Source organism: Egretta garzetta, unplaced genomic scaffold, assembly GCF_000687185.1.
Source record: "Egretta garzetta isolate BGI_Z169 unplaced genomic scaffold, ASM68718v1 scaffold280, whole genome shotgun sequence".
Classification (NCBI taxonomy): domain Eukaryota; kingdom Metazoa; phylum Chordata; class Aves; order Pelecaniformes; family Ardeidae; genus Egretta; species Egretta garzetta.
Genome location: NW_009258219.1, coordinates 930,675 through 951,560, shown reverse-complemented (window position 1 = coordinate 951,560; position 20,886 = coordinate 930,675). Strand labels below are relative to the sequence as shown.

Sequence of the window (20,886 nt, the reverse complement as noted above, 5' to 3'; positions counted from 1 at the left end):
CTTACTTTTTTTCCTTCCTTTTCTTTTATCCCTACAGCATTTAAACATACCAAACTTCAACTTGAAATATAATTTCTATACATAAAACCAGAATAAGATATGAAACATTTTCTGCAAAGACTAACCTGTGATGATAAGACATTCATTGTGATCCAAGACTTCAGTGATGAGCCTCGATACAATCAGTTCTGGATTGATTAAAAACCGAATTTCTTCTTGTACTAGTCCTGCCCCAGTCACACCACCTCCAACAAAACGGTTTGCAAAATCAACCTAACAAAAATATATTCAGGACGATTATGAGATAAGCAAACAGCATAAAATCCTTTCATTTACCAAGGCAATAAAGTCTTGCGCAAATATCAATAATTCTGTTGAAATCTGCTGCTATCACTTAAAAATATAAGCAGTAGGACAGAGCCTGATTAACAGCATGCCTTTTCTCTTTTTTCTTTCTACTTCTCAGAAAACTTAAGACAAGTGAGATATTACACAGCAAAATAAAGTTTTGCATCTCAAATGCTCTCAAAGTTTTGTGGATTTTCTTTGAACGCACATATTTAAGGATAAAACATATTTTGGTAAATGTGAAAGATGCAAACAGCAAATTACAGTATTTTTTTCATTTTATGGGCATTGAAGAATTAAGTTGTCCTTTAATAAGCATTCTGCCCCAGCTGTCCACACTGAAGCATTTTTAGGTTAACATGGCCCCTGTACCAGTTGTTCTGTACCTAAAAGAACATCTTACAAATTCTCCTTGAAATGCACTTGAACAAGGCAAGTCACTTCAATCATTAAGGTTTCTGCTTGAAACAGAGAAGCTCTGGAATCTATTTTTTGCTGCAATAATACATATTTTGCAAATTACATTTTTATATAGACAACTGTTTTAAAAGGATTTGGTTTATTCAATAAAGTGATTACTGTTTATGCAAATTAACTGTCCATATAAATTTATAATTTTTAAAAGTCACTTCATCTTTCAAATGCTATTAGCTTCTTACTGATTTTTATTTAGATAGCTGATGAGAGCACATTTACAGGAGGGTAACAAAAGTTGCTGGAGTGACAGAAACATCTGTGTAGATTACAAACTGACTCGGGAGTTAGAGTAAAGTCTAAAGCACAGAGAGCACCAGGCACTACAACAGCAAGTGATCCTGAAGCCTATCCTGTAAATGCCAACACACTTCAGTTGTTTAAGATTTGCTTAACTTGACTATGATACAAAAAAGTAACATGAAAACTACCTAAATGTTCAGTGCATCAAGGTCCCAAATGCACTGTAACTGTGCTGAGTAGCCTCACACCTTGGGCTCCCATCCTTGCCCCTGGCACATGGCCCCCAGGCAAACACACACCCTTGTCCTAGACCTGAGACACATCATGTATGGGCCCATGGCCAGGCCTGTCCTCGGCTGATGCCCACTTGCTGACCAGACATCGAGGACTGACCTTGGTGACCTGACTCACCACCTTGCCTTTGTCTGATAACCACCAGCCTGTCAGCAGAAACTGTTATTGTCACCATCCCTGCTCTGCTTGTCCCAGCCAGTGACCCTGCCTGCTGAGGCTGGGGTCACTATGGACTCCTGCCTTGTCTTGCCTTGGTTATCCTGCTCCCTCCTGGAATGAGCACTCATCATCCAAGCAGAGATATTTTGTTTGATAAGACTTGAAGTAGCCAGGAGGAAAAATATCACAACCTAGGCAACACTCACTTTTACAGGGCACAACAGAAACAGTACATGAAAAAGCATCATTCAACCCTCTCTCACCTCTGAGGTTACAGTACAGTTGAATAGAGAGATCGCAGAGAAATAGTTATTATTGAGCAGTTGCTGAGGTCTTAATTTTAATACACATCTGAGTGTTTAAGTTTCATAAAGTCAAGAGACATTTTTTAAGTTTGAGCAAAAAGCATCACAGAAAGAAGTTCTCCTATTCTCCCTCCTCCTCTTCCTTTGCAGCACTTGTTCCTGACTAAAGTAGTTGTAATTTTTTTTTGATAAACGAACAAGAATGCAGACTTTTTTTTTTAAAGACAAAACCCAAACAACTAATTTGAAAACTCAAATGTGTTTCTTGCTATAGATATGGAAAGGACATCCTCCTTATGAATTTCTTTTGCTGAGCGGCTCCCAGACTGAAACAGTGGTGCTGACAACAGCAAGAAAGTGTCCTGAACCACTGACCTGGTCACTGTCTGGGGCACTAGAATAATTTTTTTAAAATAAACTGAAACCCTTGACAACTCATCGAGATCACAGCCTGAAGCTTTTATCTTGTCAATCTTTAATCCTGGTTTGAACCAAAAGACCTGAAGCTGTCCAGGGCTTGTGATTTTCTGTCAGTTCTTTCTGTACCAGGTACATGTCCAGACCTAGATGAGCTGGGAACATTGACAGTACTAAGACTGCCCATGGAATTAATTTTGATGTTTCTTTTGCACTGCATAACATCTTGTCATTTAAGTCAATTGAGGATAAACAAATAACTTTATTAGGCTGGCAGATCATAAAAGTATGACAAAGACATGACCTAAAGCCACATATACTCTTATATGCGCTTACCTGTAGCATACCTTGTCCATTGCTTTCGATGGTGCCTTCATAGGTGACATGCAATCTAGACAGTTTCTTCTGAGATCTATCATTGAGGAAAAATATCGTACAGAAAGGATGATTACGGAATCTCCACACAAAGACATCCATTTAAAAAGAAAACTCATCCAAACCCAAACTTCTTGCACACCTTAACATAAGGTGGTTGAAAAAAACCAAAAACCAAAACAGATGGATTAAAGAAAATGCATTTGCCTTTCAGAAACAATTTGCAAAGGTTTAACATAGTTAATGTAATTGTTCCGTTTCTCCACCTCTTTCATCGTAAACCCCCAAACTTGAAATTGAAGTTCTACATTTTTGACACGGGTTTGTCCCACAGTAACTTGCTAACCAGCAAGAAAGCTGTAACACTTGTGTTTTCATGCTGGTTATCACTCATGCTTCATTATGTTTCCTGTCATTTCTGAAATCAAGTCATCTCTCTCTTTTTCCCCACTCAAGCAACAGCACCAAAGATGTGCTACTGTTAAAAATTCACTTAAGACTTGTTGGCTTCACAGGCAAACAAGCATACTAGAAGACTCAGAGCACTCAAACTGCTCGTGGCAGTTCACCCACTTCCCTCTGTACTTCTCTCCATAACAATCCATACCAAACACTGTTTTCTGTAGTACTTCCAGGCTTGAATCAATTCCATATGAATGGGGCTGAGTTATTGATTCAAGAAATTTCTTACATTAATAGGATGTTTGACTTACCTTTCCCAGTCTGGAAACTCCTGGAGACACTGCCTTGTAAACGTCACCAATCCCGTAGGTTCTAGAGGCAAACCAATCCCAGAGGAAAATGCATTAACTGCTGGAGCTTTAGTCCTTAGATTATTTTAAGTGGTAATCTCTTAAAATTACAGCAAACATCATTCTTGGCAGAAACACAAGAGCTTAACTTTCCTCAAGAGCAGCTTTGAATCTTCCCCTGACAGCCCATGCTCAAATTGAAAACAATTAACATGAAAATATTCACTTCTCTCCCTTTGGAGTTTGGGTATTTTTCTTTTTCCAGATCAAGGAAAAACTACTACTTAAGCGATTTTCACTTAAACTGTAAACACTACTAGAAAGACTCAAGAGTTGAAGTAAAATGTGATGCTACTTAGAAAGAAACTGTGACTCCTTAGAGAGGACTACTTTTCAGTGACAACAGGCAATGCACAGAGTACTCAACCTATGGATGGATGAAGCAGCAGCTTGTATTTCCAAGGAAGTCCTACTGTGTCAATAAAGATGCAGTGTTAGTGGATTCCAAATCAAGCTGCTTTCAGCCCTGCCAGGGTGCTAGTGAAATACAGGGAAATTGTATTTCAACTGCAAAAGATACTCTTGCCCTGAAGAGAAAAAGAGGAGCCATTGCTCATTGCAGGAAGGATGCACTATCATTTTTTTCCTCCTTATTTTACTCAAAAAAGTTCAGTTTTGCAACAGAAAGAAAACATCAACCTTTTATTAGGTGATGTCACCCTAATAAAAACTTCATTTTGAGACTCAGTTCTTTGCTGCAGTAAGTCTACTGCACTGGCTTGTGAAAAACACTCAAAACTGTATGTAAAGCACAAACATATGCCTCCAAAAACTTTAAACAATCCTATTCTTTTCTTCAAAATTATACAGATATAGGGAAAAGGGTTGCTTGCTCTAAAAAAAAAAAGTGCACAGCTTTCAGTAATCAAGTGCTTTTCCACAAGGGAACTCTGGTATTAGCGACAATATTTTACAAATTAAGCATTCACCTTTTGAGCACAAAGTCTTCAGCTGATATAGTCTCCACTGTGTTCTTTTACAAGGAATTCAATTACCATTTACAATAACAAGAATTGCAAAATTATTACAGTAATTTATAGGGCTAAGTTACTTCAGTCCTACTAATTTTTCTTGGACAAAAAAGAACAAAAAATGGGGTCTTTTAAAGGTATGATAGAAATTTTAATTCAAGGAAAGAGCACTCAAGAATCTCACTGAATGTTATTTAAAGTTAGAATGTTAAGAAATCTAATACAGTAGTTTCATAACTCATGTTCCCAACAGATTTCATATGCACAGGGGGTCAGGGACAGCTGCATAAATTTAGGATTTGGTTTGCATGAAAACATTATTACTCAAGTATATAAAAAAAGCTACAGACTGTATCTCTTCTCAGTCCCAGACATAGATCACAATTTACTTTTTAACCTCAGAGATTTATTTCTATTGACATTGCTGAAAGTTTGATAGCTGAAACAGGATGTAGCTGCATTTAATTTGTGGTGAACTAAAATGATGAACTGAAGATGGACTGAACCAACTTAAGGGATTTTCATGTTTAATAGCTTAAAGCTGTCTGTCTTTTAAAACAAACCCTTCTGAGAGAATATGAAGCTAATAGCAAAATACTGACACGTAAAGAAAAAGTTCTTTAAAAAAATACTGTAATAAGGACGTTGCTGCAGATGTGATGTATGCTACTGCAGCAAAATATCGTTTTCAACCAAAATATAAACTCTGATACGGTTCTTACAAAAATAAATCTGTTTTTGAAAGCTTATGCAGATGTTCAAATCCATGGTAACAATAGAAGATCTGACTATGTACATCAAGGAAAATATTGCATTAACTTCTAAAAGAGTTGGGGATCTCATGTCTGGCTATCACTTGTTTTGTTTGAACTGGGCAAACTTCACAACAGTTTTGCTTTGGGAGAATAGAAGGGAAAACCCCAAAATATCAACACAAGTAGAGGAAAAATACCTCAGAACTACACATTATAGTCAAAGGACTAAATGGGCATACTGCAGGAAATCTGAAGCTTGATTCAGAATCTTTAAGCCTGGGATTTTAATGACTACATATGGTGCTAAGTTCCCTCCACGTTCTCACTCTAATAGAGTGCAGCAAGTAGTTGCATACATTACAAACATCATACATATGTACATTTATGTAGACACATATACATATTTATATACACACTATATATATATATAAAGGGGGTGAAAAAATATGTATATACATTTTAAACATGCCCCATATATATATATATCTCTCTCAAAAAAGAAAACAGAATAAGCTCCATGCAAAAAATTTAATTGCATGCATCATCTATATGAGAAGTGACATGAATATGAATATCAGCATACTTAGCAAGCTGGCTTTTGTTACACACTTCCATCATAATGCTGCATAGCCATTTCTAAATTTAATGGGATTAAATTTTTCATTTATCTGCTTTGTAGCTTATAAAAAAAAATAATAAAGGATATACTTTTTTCTGTGACTCTCCTAAAATAGCAGAAAAGGGTCTTAAGTTTCTCGGGCTTCCTTGGTGACCGTCCTTCAAACAATCTGAAAAACAAGAAATAAAAGCAATTAATTACTATGCGCTATATCCCCGAAATCTAATTAGGCTATTACTAATTGTGATTTGATTTTTTAACTATTATTCACATATTTTGGTTAGCCTTGCATTTAAATACTCTGCTGTAGAAAGAACTCTCTAGGCAGCCTCTCTGTAACATGGGTCTTTAGGAGTAACAAGTTCATTCACTTGCTAAGTTTCTGATGAAGATGCTAAGTGAATGCCTATCTCACTCACATTGATTTTGTAATATCAAACCCCCTAATTTCAACACAAACATCCAGGAAGGCTACTAGTTTTATCTGCAACAGACTGGCTTGGATTAAAGTGACCAAGGGGTGAAAACATGTATAGAGTACTCCAAGATCCAAATGTCTTGCCCTACTTTCAGCTCAGTGAGTTGCAGAGAAGAATTAATGCAGCCATATTGCTTTCAAGAGCTGTGCTGCACCAGCAGCGTTTCTAAAGAAAAGAACCTACCCCCAACAGAAATGGCTTCATCCACTGGGCTACTACTGGCATTCCAATAATAATTTGTAAAATCCTAAGCATTAAAAAGAAACATCCTATTTTTAGCCATTAAGTGAATGTATTCTTTTAAGGATGGCTGAAATACTTTTACTGCATCATCCATCTTCCAGCAACTTGAACACACATTACTTAATTTCACTTCCAACAAAGTGACAAGGCATTGTTATTGGCAACACATAATGGAATTTGTCTGGAAGGAAGAATAGCGGCGACTTCAGAAATAATATCCTTTGAGTAGGAAGTTCACTAAAAGATGTCTGATACAGTGAAAGCCCCGAGGATGTAAGATTCCCCCTCCCTCCACCCCCCCAATAAACAGTCTAAGTAAAGGAATGACACAACATTATTCATTTGTTTCCATGCACTGGAATGACAACCTGCTTTTAAAACCAGAATGCTGTCAGGTGAATTTAGCTTTTAGTAGTGAAATGAACTAGATTTTTTCAGTATTTAAAAATTCTTATGAAGTACACATCAATTTCATCCAGAATCTATATTGAGCTACAGAAGCTAATTTTAAAAAGGTTAAAAAGGCTTTATGAAAACTTTTTTTATTCTTTGAATAATCAATCAAGACTTTAAGAAGGCAAACTCCAGACATATTCAGTCTATTTTAAAACGGACAAATATGCAAGTTCTATCAAGGGGTTGTGCTTGTACAACTACTATGGCATTCATTAAAAAAAGAGCTGATGTGTGTGTAGGTCTTGCCTAAATGCATAAATTATCTCTGACCTTTTATCTGGAAGTCTCATTTGGTATGAATCCTTTAAACTGGTTAATGTATCTATTAGCCCAATCATGCCTTTACTAGTTTTTTGCCTCTTTACATCAAATTGAAATCTTGCTTATGTTGCAAACTCTCCGGAGAGAGTTCTTGATGTCATAAAAGGGATGCATGATTCAGCATAACTATCAGACTGCGCAGGAGAAGTCCAGAAGTGGAAAAACGATGCCTGAAATAAGTTAGATGAAGCTAAAAGGCAACAGCAAGGCAAATGAACTTTGTTTCATGCATTACAATTACTCACCAAAATGCCATCACTCTGTCAGGTAGGGAATTTCAACCAAATATTTTTTTTAAACCTGAAGTGTTCAGCATTGGTCTGTCTTTTCTGTTGTTAAAAGCTGCAATAACTACCTCTCTTCTTTCTCCTCTGGGATCTAAGCTAGAGTAATGCTGATTTGCTTCTGAAAAATCTCATTTACAGCAGATAAATAGTCCCAAAACACCATCTATAATTACAACAATGAGAAGCAATATTTGTATTTCTGTTCAAGCCAGGTAAAATGGCCAGGTAAAAACCACAGGGCAGCACAAAAGAATCTGAAAAACTCTGTGTTCTGGCAAAGGCATCCCGTGCTGTAGAGGCATACTCCATACAGTGGGGATAGAAGAATTCTGTGGCATTCAAAATTATTTGTATTTTGACCTAGTAGCTATATGCCTCCAGTTTACACGCATCAGATCTTTTATAGCAGTTACCCCAACAGCTCTCATCACCCTTCTCCTCCACACAGTATTTGCTTTGCTATGATAGAACATAAATTGTACTTTCACTTGAAGATCCACTGTTAAATATAAAAAAAAAAAATTAAAAAAAATTACTTATTTATTAAAAACAAAAGCAGGCAACACCAGTCCTGCACAATGTTTAGGACTGAATCTACTACAAGTGATGTTTGTCCAAAACAGAACACACCGATAAAAGGACAGCCGTTTATGGCAGGTTGAAGAGACCACGTCTTAGATTAATATGCTTGGATTTACTTCGTATTTTCTATGTCTAGAATTTACCTTTATGAGTGAGCTACTGGCAAACTAAAGATGGGTATCTGCAAACACTCTTTTTGTTATATATATGTTTGCAAAATACAAACTCCAAGTATATTACTCGCATATTTTCACATAACCAGACCAAGGAACTCGTCTTCAGCTGTTTCAAGTAACAGTGCTTTACAACGTTAGGAATTTGTTTTAAAGGCCAATAAGACCAGTGGAAAAATCCCCACAGACTTTAATGGGTTATAAATTAGCCTCAAACCCTCATAATATCTAATTATTTAAAGTTACTGATATTCATTCAGTTGAATTTGGCTGCTTCACATGATCTTTTAAATTTCCACAGGAATTATATCACAACGACATCAATGATTCAGAAGACTTCCAGCAAGCTATACTACAGTCAGAAGAAGAAAAAAAAGCACAAGAGAAAAACCAACAGCCCACCCCCCCAACAGACACAGGCAGCCAAGCTTTCTTAAGCGCAGCACAAAGTAATCAGTCATCTTTGTGAACGGAACAGTAAAAGCAAGTGCTATTTACAACAATCAAAAACGGCCCAGTCCTGCCCCGTTAATTTAAGTGAGGATATAATACTGCAAAGTTATGAATGGTTTAACCTTAAACCTCACTTCTGAAATGATCAATTAGGCAACATAACAAGACTTTTTATTTCTGAAGCAAATATCTCTATTTTGAAGAACAAAGCCAGACGAGGGCATCAGTAAGATATTAAATAAAATAATTCTTCAAGCTCTAGGACACAGATCCTACTAAAAAAAAAAAAATCCACTCCAAAATATAAGTGGAAACCACATAATCAATTTCCTGACAGAAGAACCCAAGGCCAAAACCCATTAATTCCAATTAAAGAACTCATCCAAATGAAGTGCACTGTAAATCAAATGCAAGGTACTGCAAAAGCCCACTTTCAGTCAAAGTAATTGAAGTATTACTGGCAACTGCATATGTAAGCTGTTTTGCTTTGTACAAGACGTTCCCACTGCCATGCAGCTAACTTCAATTTAGCAGATACAGGAGCAAAGAAAGCTTGCAGGGCTGAACACCAAACACAGCTGCAAAGCTTCCGAGCCAGGGTAGCAGCAATGTTAATGTAAGTAAGAAAGCTCTACAGAGATACACTTAAGTACTCGAGGAATCAAGGTCAGAGATTTAAAAACATAAGCAAGCAAATATGTGAGCAATGTCATAAACACAAAGTAGACTGTTAAAGTCATTGCGGCTAAATGAAAACTCTTTCCTAGCAAATATTCAGATGCTAGATTCAATTATTCTGAACAGAAATACTATATATGAGAAATAAAATATTAAAAATAATAAGAACTGATATTGGGAAAATGTAAAAAAATTTTAAAAAAATTACCCAACAACTATCAGTAAACGCACAGTAATGTTACAAGGCACTAGTTCATACAATTTCAATAATTATTACAAAAACGTGTGCATTTGTTTTGTATCAGCATTTCCCTAAAATTTTAAAGATGGAAAAAAAGCAATTTAAAAGTGTAATCAATATTCTGTTTTTTGCAGTCACATTGACTGCTAACTCAAAATTGTTGCATTTTCAACCAACATTTCCACCTCAGAAAGCTGGAGCCAAAAGCTCTCGAGAACCTGCTCCCAAGTCCTTCAACTGCTGAGGCAAGCAGTGAATCTGTGAGGTTCTTCAAAGGATGTATTTCGAATGATGCAACATCAACATGATTTAATAACGTTAAGAGCTACACAAGAGTAACCTTGGCATGCCTATAGTTTACTGGGGAAAAGTTGAACCAGCTTAAGTAAACAGTTCTGAAATACATTGTTCCCGATTAAGTTTTAATTAAAATACAGTAGTTTAGTTGTAAAATTTAATTTCCAAGGAGCTAAATTGATCCCTTGATGTTACTTAAAGAACTGGCTCCAGTAATGTTTACAAGCAGAAGGAACCATTACAATCATGTGGTTTAACCGCTCAGTTAAATAATTTCATATCTGTATTTCCACCCCCAGCCTCTATCTTCCCAGCCCCAAGCTGGGCTTCCTTTGAATGTTTCTTTTCAAAGAGTATAATCACACCTTTATATTGAAATCAGAACCTATCATAAGAGTCAGAAAGCCATCCATGCTGTAAAAATATGCAAAAATTTGCAGTATGGTTCATACTTCAAAGAACACTTCCCATTCATTAATCCCTGGCATTTCATGTATGCCATCTGCAAAAGTGTGGATACACAATTTTATCTTTATGGTCCCCACAATTAACTATGTGTGCTTTTCGTAACTACCACAGGCACTAGAAAGTGCCTTTTTCTTTACTACTGCAGTTGAAGACACACTTGTATTGTTTCTTGTATTTTATTGTGATCTCACTAAAGATAACACAGCATCTAAGCAAGTGCAAGAGATTTTATTAAACCCTCGTTTTTCTCCTACAAATAAAAGCAGACAAAGGATTTACAAGGAAGTAGTACAGATAGATTAATTTCACCCAGTAAAGGGACTGAGCAGGGGCAAGAATGGAAAGTTAAGGCAGAAATTGAAATAATGAATTGACATTACCTTCAATCTCAAGAACAGAGCTAATCACAGAGCAGAGCTTTAGTCTAACGTACAGAATGACAAAACGTTTAGAAAAAAGAATAAAACAAGCCCCTTGCTCTTTGTATCTTGCATTTCAAAGCCTAAGCTTATCTGATGTATACATGTAGGGGTGGAAATACTATGCTCACATATGTTACTGTCAAACTTGCATTACTCTCCATATGATTGAGGGCTATTTTCATTACAAGGCTGAGCATTCTCAATTGCTAGCAGTCTCAGTAGGAACTACTAAAATTTCATACTCGTACACAGAACCCTAAAGGAAAAACTAATATAGTGTTGAATGGCACAATAAACTCATTTTGCATTACATCGGTTGCACTGAGGAGCACACAAGAAGCATCTCTTCCATCTTTCTTCTGCAATTCTTTTCCCCCCAGAAAAAGGGGAGTTCCACAAACAGAAGAAAAAAAATAAAACTCTCCCTTTTTCAAAACCAGTGTCATATTTGTAATGAAGTGTATTTTTAAGCTTTGATTTGCAATGCTAAGCACAGGTGATCAAAACACTTTGTTTCAGTAAGGGCTCTGTCACAAAATTATTTGACGTTTTTATTCAATTGTGCTCAAGGTAATCTTAGTCACACATATCCTAAGGACTACCTACAGATATTAGTGTATCTAATGTCTGGGAAATCTGTATGCATTAATGTGCACAGAGAGGGAGAACACCATGTAAGAGTTGGAAAGTATATATAATTATGTGTGCTTATCACATGATTGCACAGGATAGAGAACAATCTCTTCACTCTCTAAAAATATGAAAGCAATTCAGCCTACCATGTAGGAATAACTGGAATTACACTAATTACCTGTACCCTTTGCCTGAAGTATTTTCTGAGGAAGCTGTTTCAATCGATTATTTATTGTGTGGGGTTCCCCCATATTTATCTGCCTTTTAAACCAGCGTGCTACATCACTAGAGCTTCACTTCAATGAAAAAGATGGAAGATAGTTCCAGTCAATGACTTTTCATGAAGAATGGAGCTACAACAAGTGTTTCATTGCTACCATCTACATTCCCCTTATCAAAATAAATGAATTACACAATGTTTCATTCCTGTTTTTTTTTTATTTTGTGAACAGCAATACCCCAGACCCACTCTGGTCTCCAAAGCACCCCAGAGGGTGCGCAAGACAATCCACCAGGATGCAGGAAGAAAATATTTTTCTACCATTCATAAAACAAAAAATATTTTGAAAACAGCATTTATTTAATTTTTATCTTATTCTTTTTTAATTTCTTTTTTGTGCATGTTTTAGAATGTAATATAAATTACATACATGTGCTACTATACTAATATAAGTAAATAAATATACATATATTGAGGGTGCATGCTCAAAAATTTTTTACTGATGCATGCGATCAAAAAAGTTTGGAGATCACTGCCCTAGACACCTTTAAATACTTAAACATCAAATTATATAATGCAAGATGAATTTCTTTTTTGTGCATGTTTTAGAATGTAATATAAATTACATACATGTGCTACTATACTAATATAAGTAAATAAATATACATATATTGAGGGTGCATGCTCAAAAATTTTTTACTGATGCATGCGATCAAAAAAGTTTGGAGATCACTGCCCTAGACACCTTTAAATACTTAAACATCAAATTATATAATGCAAGATGAGGGAATGCCCTGGGAATGTCCTGACTGATCGCAGCTCAGGACGGGCTGGGCATCAGTCGGCGGGTGGTGAGCAAGTCCATTGTGCATCATTCGTTTTGTATATTCTGCATATTCTGTTACCATTCTCATTATTACTATTACTATTATTTTCTCTTATTAAACTGTCTTTATCTCAGCCCTCAGCTCTAACCTTTTTTTTTTTCCTTCCCGATTCTCTCCCCCATCCCACTCTGAGGGGGGGGGGAGGGACCGAGCGGCTGCGTGGTGCTTAGTTGCCAGCCAGGTTAAACCACGACAGGGAACCTTAGCAAATTTTAAATGGGAAATACTTATAACCAATATAAACCCTTTCTAGAAAGTCCAGCAGCCACTGAAAATATTTTAAGTGAGAACTAAAAGTAATACTATTCAGAGTATCAAAACTTCAATTCATGAAATTGGGACTTTATATAAATCAAAAGCAGCATAATCCAGATGAGAAATTCCTCCCAGAGAGATGAAAGGCAAGCAAAGTAACCAGCTCTCTGACAACACAGAAAAACCCCTGCCACTGTCCAGATCTTGTACTTCCCTACAGGAAGACATAGCACAACCTTACACAAGTCAGGCACAGCAACCTCAGTTCTGCTTTTCTGGTGCCTAGCATATGTCTCGTCCACTTAATAACATGAATTCCATCTTTCTGTATTAAAGCTGCCTTCCTTTTCTCTGTTTATATAGGAAGTAATTTAGAGTTTTTGAATTCCCTTGGGGTCAAGTAGGAGAAAAACAATACATTCAATAATTCAACCTCATAGGCAATTTCTTATTTACTGTCATGTGTCATAGGTACGAGCTGTCATCATCTCAAAGTTATTTAAGAACACCGTACCATTTGACACCCTTATGTTTAATCAGAACTTCATCTTTAGATGAAATAGCGACTTTTAAGATTTGTATAAACAAAAACTTGAGCAATGTACTTTTGTTGGTAATCTAGATGCAAAAACTACCTTTCCATCTCAGACACTCACATATACCCACATCTATATTCTCTGTGCTTCTCACTTTGTACTTCAGTTTATTGTGGCAAGTAACTTGGAGCATTATAAACCTGTTTTAAGAGAAAGTTTTGGTGATTTAGGAGTCTTAAAATAAATCATATTGATACTTGACTTTAATGAAATGGATAAGATGCTAACTCCAAATACTCAACACCAAGGAATAGCAGAGTAAAATGTTTTACCCCGAGGATCCAAAACAAAAAGACATCCCACAGCATGGTACAACTAAGTTCTGGACTAAATTACTATATTTACTAAGCTAACAAAAAAAAAAAAAATCAGATTGAGTACTGTTTTAATCACTACAGCAAAGTAATTATGCCAGACTTGTTAAGAATAGCATCCTTCTAAAGTTATATATTTAAAGAGTATTTCATCATTTACCACACACAAATGTTGATTTTAAATTTTTCAGAAAATTATGCTGTACTTAGAAGTATTCCATCCAAGGCTAAAGACTACTCAAGGACTTTTTGAGCTTCTCCTGCTTGGCCAGGTGCATAACAAGCTGGGAGTACAGCACAGCTAGGCCAGCTAACCTAAACTGACCAAAGAGCTATTCCATACCATATAACGTCATAGTCGGTCGGTCGGTCGCGGGGAGACTGCTCGCGGCTCGGGGACTGCTTGCGGCTCGGGGAGTGATCGTGGCTCGGGACGTGCTGGGCATTGGTCGGCGGGTGGTGAGCAATTGCATTGTGCATCATTCGTTTTGTATATTCTGCATATTCTGTTACCATTCTCATTATTACTATTACTATTATTTTCTCTTATTAAACTGTCTTTATCTCAGCCCTCAGCTCTAACCTTTTTTTTTTTCCTTCCCGATTCTCTCCCCCATCCCACTGAGGGAGGGGGGAGTGAGCGAGCGGCTGCGTGGTGCTGAGTTGCCAGCCGGGTTAAACCACGACAGGGAACCTTAGCAAATTTTAAATGGGAAATACTTATAACCAATATAAACCCTTTCTAGAAAGTCCAGCAGCCACTGAAAATATTTTAAGTGAGAACTAAAAGTAATACTATTCAGAGTATCAAAACTTCAATTCATGAAATTGGGACTTTATATAAATCAAAAGCAGCATAATCCAGATGAGAAATTCCTCCCAGAGAGACGAAAGGCAAGCAAAGTAACCAGCTCTCTGACAACACAGAAAAACCCCTGCCACTGTCCAGATCTTGTACTTCCCTACAGGAAGACATAGCACAACCTTACACAAGTCAGGCACAGCAACCTCAGTTCTGCTTTTCTGGTGCCTAGCATATGTCTCGTCCACTTAATAACATGAATTCCATCTTTCTGTATTAAAGCTGCCTTCCTTTTCTCTGTTTATATAGGAAGTAATTTAGAGTTTTTGAATTCCCTTGGGGTCAAGTAGGAGAAAAACAATACATTCAATAATTCAACCTCATAGGCAATTTCTTATTTACTGTCATGTGTCATAGGTACGAGCTGTCATCATCTCAAAGTTATTTAAGAACACCGTACCATTTGACACCCTTATGTTTAATCAGAACTTCATCTTTAGATGAAATAGCGACTTTTAAGATTTGTATAAACAAAAACTTGAGCAATGTACTTTTGTTGGTAATCTAGATGCAAAAACTACCTTTCCATCTCAGACACTCACATATACCCACATCTATATTCTCTGTGCTTCTCACTTTGTACTTCAGTTTATTGTGGCAAGTAACTTGGAGCATTATAAACCTGTTTTAAGAGAAAGTTTTGGTGATTTAGGAGTCTTAAAATAAATCATATTGATACTTGACTTTAATGAAATGGATAAGATGCTAACTCCAAATACTCAACACCAAGGAATAGCAGAGTAAAATGTTTTACCCCGAGGATCCAAAACAAAAAGACATCCCACAGCATGGTACAACTAAGTTCTGGACTAAATTACTATATTTACTAAGCTAACAAAAAAAAAAAATCAGATTGAGTACTGTTTTAATCACTACAGCAAAGTAATTATGCCAGACTTGTTAAGAATAGCATCCTTCTAAAGTTATATATTTAAAGAGTATTTCATCATTTACCACACACAAATGTTGATTTTAAATTTTTCAGAAAATTATGCTGTACTTAGAAGTATTCCATCCAAGGCTAATTAGAACATATACCTAAGGCAGGCATTACAGAATCAGTTTTGTATGATCCGTGTCGGCAAACTCAGAAAACCTAGAACCACTTTTCAGAGAAGCAATGCATCTCTCAGTCCAAACCAAGTTCTCTCAAAGTCTCTAGATAATTTATTCCCCAGAGAATACTCATTAGTGTTGCAAAATTGATGTTGATTATGAAGAGACAATTGCATTACTGGTAAATTAGATTTCAATTCTCCTGCATAAACGTACTATACAGTTTGCCCATTTCCTTTCATATATCACACGTTCCATAAAAGACATATATATCTTAACTAGTGGGTTTTCCCCCCTCATTTCCAATCACTTGAAATACTTTAAAGGTTTGTTTGATAAAGATGAAGAAATTCAGTCCAGGGGAATGCTGGCACTTTCAGACCAGAGCATCCACTGATATATGTGCCAAAAGATTCACCAGGCCTATGTCATTAGACATACTACCTCCAATTATGAATGCAACCTCAACTGCTTTGATGGGAGCTATTACAGATGCATAGTATCTCCAGTTTAACTACAGTAGTTTTTTGAAAAAGGAAAATGGAGGAGTTATTCTGACTTGACACAACAGCTAAGAACGGATCTGTAGCAGGTCATAGACAAAAAAAGCAAAATGGGTTCTTGACAAATCTATCTCCTTTTCAGTCATCAAGAACACTGACTCAAGATTGCAGAAGTTTTTCCTTATACTTTGTTTTTACATATAATCAAACTAGGTAGTTTCCTAAATTACCAAATTCTATAGTGTTAAGGCACAGGTCTGATAACTTGATCAACAAGAGGGAAGAAAAACCTCCACAGTGCGGAGTCTTGTGTGGCAGCAGACGGTATCCATTTCAGCATCTTATAAAAAATAAATGCAAGACAGCATAGTTCAATCTTATCTTTAATATATTTCAAGAGGAATATATTTTTTATGAAAGTGCTACATTAAACCACCAACAAATAAGATTAATTATGAGCATCACCATAAGAAACTACTTTAAACTGTGTAACCAGCATCATAATTGTAGAGTTGATCTCAGAAGAGTCAATACAATTCATGCTCTGCATTCAACAAGCATGCAACTTCCATGGAAAATTTATCAGTAAGAGGAATAAAATGGCAAATTTAATTATTTCCTTTTTTTTTTTGTGATGGCATATTTTTGCATAAAGCTGTGCCTGATCTATTTCCATCTTACATATTATAAAAGTGTTTTTAAAAAGAAAAACCGAACTCTTCAAATTTAGCTTGGTATTTAGAACGGAAGCAGTATTTTATGCTATTTAGTATGATCTAATGTTTGGCCACTGAATGGATGGCCTTCTATCTACTAGAATTCATAAACATTAAAGCTCTCAAAGTGAAACTACAAATTCCATTTTATTCACTACATTTGAAATTATTTATGTCATTAATGACTTAAGAATCATAAGAGGCCCATCCTTGCCAAGTACGAAAGGGAAGAATTCAATTAAATTACTGAGTATTTCATTATACACAGGTGACTTTCAGTCTGTACCATGATGAACAATCAAAATAGACAGTCACTGTCACAACATACTATTAAACTAAGTGCTTCAGTGTCAATAGAGGAATGCTCACTTTTTTTCTCCTCTCCTCTGGCAAGACCAACAGGCAGGAGAAGTAAAGCACAGATGACACGTGAATATTAACACATACAACTGCCTTCCTGCCAGTCAGTTGCAGTTATTAGCACACGCACCAGCATTCAAACAGTTTGCCGTCATCACTGTAGTAACAGTGCCAACCACCAGAAAAAGCTTAACCAGTAACAGTGCACCAGAAAAAGCTTAACAGAGGGACAAGGCGGGGGGGGGAAGAAAAGAAAAGAAAAAAAAAAAAGTGAATTCTCAGTACCTTGTACTGAGCATCAGTTGTTCTGTCAAAAAGAGTTGTACCTTGGGGGGAGTAGGTGTGGAAGGCACAACATGGTACTTAATACCACATAAAAACCTAAAGCAGGGGGAAGACTGGGAGGGATGAGGGAGCATGACAGCATTTAAATGTAGAAACTCTAACTATTTTATACTGTATAAAAAGGTACTGATGTTTAAGTCTGCATAAAGCAAACTGATAAATGACTGCTCTGTAAAACTGAAAACACAAGAAAGAAACAGCTTATACAGTTGTGTTTCTAACGTAAGGCACAAATTCTATTTTTTTAGCCTAAAAGAGTTGAAGGGAGGGGTGGAAGCCTTTTGGATGAATGTAGAAAGGGCATGCACAGTGGAATCGATGAAGACCACATTTGCTAAAGAAAAATATCCCTCAAATGCTAGCATCCATAATTTTGCTTTGCTAGGGAACCATTGCAGATTATTTTTTTGTACCCAAAGAATGAAGTAGTTCATTGACAGTCACGTAGCAGATGAATTATGCTGAGGAAAGAACTAAGCCTGGAAAAAGCTGCAGACCATAATACTATGGGGAGAAAGGGCTGCTGTGTGGAACAACATTATGCCCATCCCTAAGCACACAGAGCAGAGCAGCAGCCTCCAAAGCCTTTACATCAAAACATTATTATAAAGAGGGGGTGGGGAAGTCACAAACACTTTAACTTCAGTCATTGCCTACTGCCTTTTGAGTATACCCAGCTTCAAGGAAGGCTTTTTTTGTAAAAGCTGAAAGTACACACAGACCAATCCACGCTGTCTTTACAAGCCTGAAACAATGGGTGAAAAAAGAACATTTTCTTCTGTCTTTGCTACTAAAGAACTAACTTTTCAGGGTGAGAAAATACAGGGTTGACAGGAGGAAAAAGAAATAGGGTACTATCCATCCTCCTTCTCCCCCCTCATTTGAGATTTCAACTAAGCCAGGTTATATACAGTAGCATGACGGAAAACTGTAAATTCTTGTAGTACTCTCCACCACTCACTCTCTTCAATCTCCTTTTGCTTTTATCCTGCCAGTCCCCCTCTCACTGACACATCCCCTCTTATTTTATCCACTGCCTGTCACAGCTGTTCATTATCAAATGCAAAATACATAGGGGGGAAATTTTGGTCCAACAAATGGTTAAGTAAAAAAAGGACTGAAAAAGGAAAGTTTAATTATATAAAAATCACACAAATTGGCAAACACTGAGGAAGAACCACTTTTAATCCTCAAGAACCAGAAGACATCAGCTTCCCTTCTTTTCTCCAGTTTGGCAACAATATTCTTGCACTTACACAAACAAAACTGGCTTTCTACCCTATGTGACTAAAAGCTGAGCACTACCTCATGCATAATGCAAGAGGAAGGCCTGAAGGTTGTCTGCTGTGTTACCCCTTTTAAATAACATTGTTGGAACTTACTATGAGTTGGCACTAGGAAGCCAAGTCAGAAAACAAAGGAGGACTGACTGGAACAGTGCAGAAAATCCTGAATCGTTTATACTTTATACCGGTCATTCTTTAAGTCCATGGCAGGAAACTATTTACCTAATAGTTTTCCAAGACTTTTTTATTTAAAAGTAGTTCAAAATATTATGCCCCGAGTTAACCACTAGTATTACACTGTACTACTGTGACTTGACTTTGCTGCACAATGTTCATAGATGAGAATTTGAATTTACTTCAGTGATTCAACAGCATTCTATTCTGTAGTTGGTAAGAATTTAAATGCTTGATTTATAACATGCTTAAGTTACAAAAACTGGTACATTAAACGCCCTTAAAAAACATAAAATTCAGCTAGAAGTGTGTAGCTAGTGCATTCACACAGAACTCTTTCCAGAACTTTACTGTTCTCTTTCACTGCTCTGAACACAGACCTTTTTCAATGCATGGAGGTATTCTCATTTATTTCTTCTTAGGAACTAATGGTGGAAAAATACACTGAATTGTGTGGCACACTGATGCCCACCCACACCTCCTCCGCAGCCCACTACACTGTTGGAATAAACTCCAAGACAGTGACCCTGGTGTCTCTTCCGAAATACACAGTATAGAGAAACCTGTGCTAGCCCTTAAAGACAGCAAGCACCATTATTAGTAGATCGGCATGCCTGACAATGTGTTCTGGAAAGTTCTAGTCTAATATAGCTCTTATGACACACATACCAAAGTGTGCTGGATCACACGTAATAGTATTTTTTACATTTCATCTCAGTTTTCAGAGCATATACACTACATTTGTTAACTGTGAGGAATAAGAAAAACTCTGGATCAATATCTATCCAAACTCCAGCCTAATAAACTTCAGGTTAATCTACACAGACTTGTATGGAAGTGCCCAGAAGATAACAAACCCTCATTTCTAATCTACAAATCCACATGAACCATAATATTCTGCAGCAGAAAGTGTCTCCATCCTCTTCCCCCATTTAAAACTGAAATATGCATATTTAAAAAATAAAAGATGTGAAGAAAAATTTCTAATCAAATCTGCCTGTAAGCTAGTGTTGAGGAAAAAAAAAAAGTGTTTGTTTAGAAATCAGAGCATCTTTAAATTCTTATCATGGTCTTGAAACCTTTTTAGGCTAACTTGTAGCAAAAAGGACAGGTTTGTTTTAACATGCAGCTCTACAACTGCCTTAAAATGATAAGAGATTGTATGGATGCTGACAAATCTATTGATCTGACTTAATGTGCAGATCACCAATGCTGGCACAAAGGAGACAACAGAAACATGCCTGGGGAAACACTGACCTTTAATTTAAATACATGTAGAACACTTGAAGCACAACTGAAATATACCATTCGCAGACAAATGGCTTATGAGGAGGCAGGGAATTTTATCAGCCTAATTATGCCAGAGCAAGAGCGTGACTGTGCATGTGCACACATGAAAAAAAGAAAAATTTGGAATATTAAGCGTGTTTTCCTGTGCACGAGATCCTTTCCTACATAGTTGCATGACTTTCTGTCCCTTAGAGGTAAACAGAAAAGACAGAAAGCAAACTACTGAAATTAGTGACAGAAACATGAAAGATACAACAAGTTTCTCCCCTAAATGACAACAATAATATTTTCATTGAAGGGTTATCAGCTTCACTTACTCCAGAGTGCCATACCTGTTGAAGTTAATGTCTGGATAACTAGAATACTCAGACTTCATCTTCGCATTGCGACGTGGAAAAGTACAGAAGAAAGCATTGGCTAGAAAACTAGCAATCTGTTCCTGTGACATTGTGATGGAGTGATTCATCTTTTGTTTCAGTAGGGGTATTGGCTACCAAAAAACGAGGGGGGGGGGGGG

The 20,886-nt window shown here is 36.6% G+C and overlaps 1 protein-coding gene across 1 annotated transcript in view; it reads right to left on the bottom strand.

Moving 5' to 3' along the window:
* The window catches only part of PARG (poly(ADP-ribose) glycohydrolase), a 70,122-nt gene that overhangs the window by 20,586 nt on the left and 28,650 nt on the right, over positions 1-20,886 (bottom strand). The window contains exons 9-13 of the mRNA XM_035890651.1: positions 20,702-20,859; positions 5,862-5,941; positions 3,329-3,389; positions 2,577-2,652; positions 126-273 (exon numbers count right to left, since the gene is read on the bottom strand). Coding sequence (XP_035746544.1) covers positions 126-273; positions 2,577-2,652; positions 3,329-3,389; positions 5,862-5,941; positions 20,702-20,859 — 523 coding nt within the window. The remainder of the gene's footprint in view (positions 1-125; positions 274-2,576; positions 2,653-3,328; positions 3,390-5,861; positions 5,942-20,701; positions 20,860-20,886) is intronic.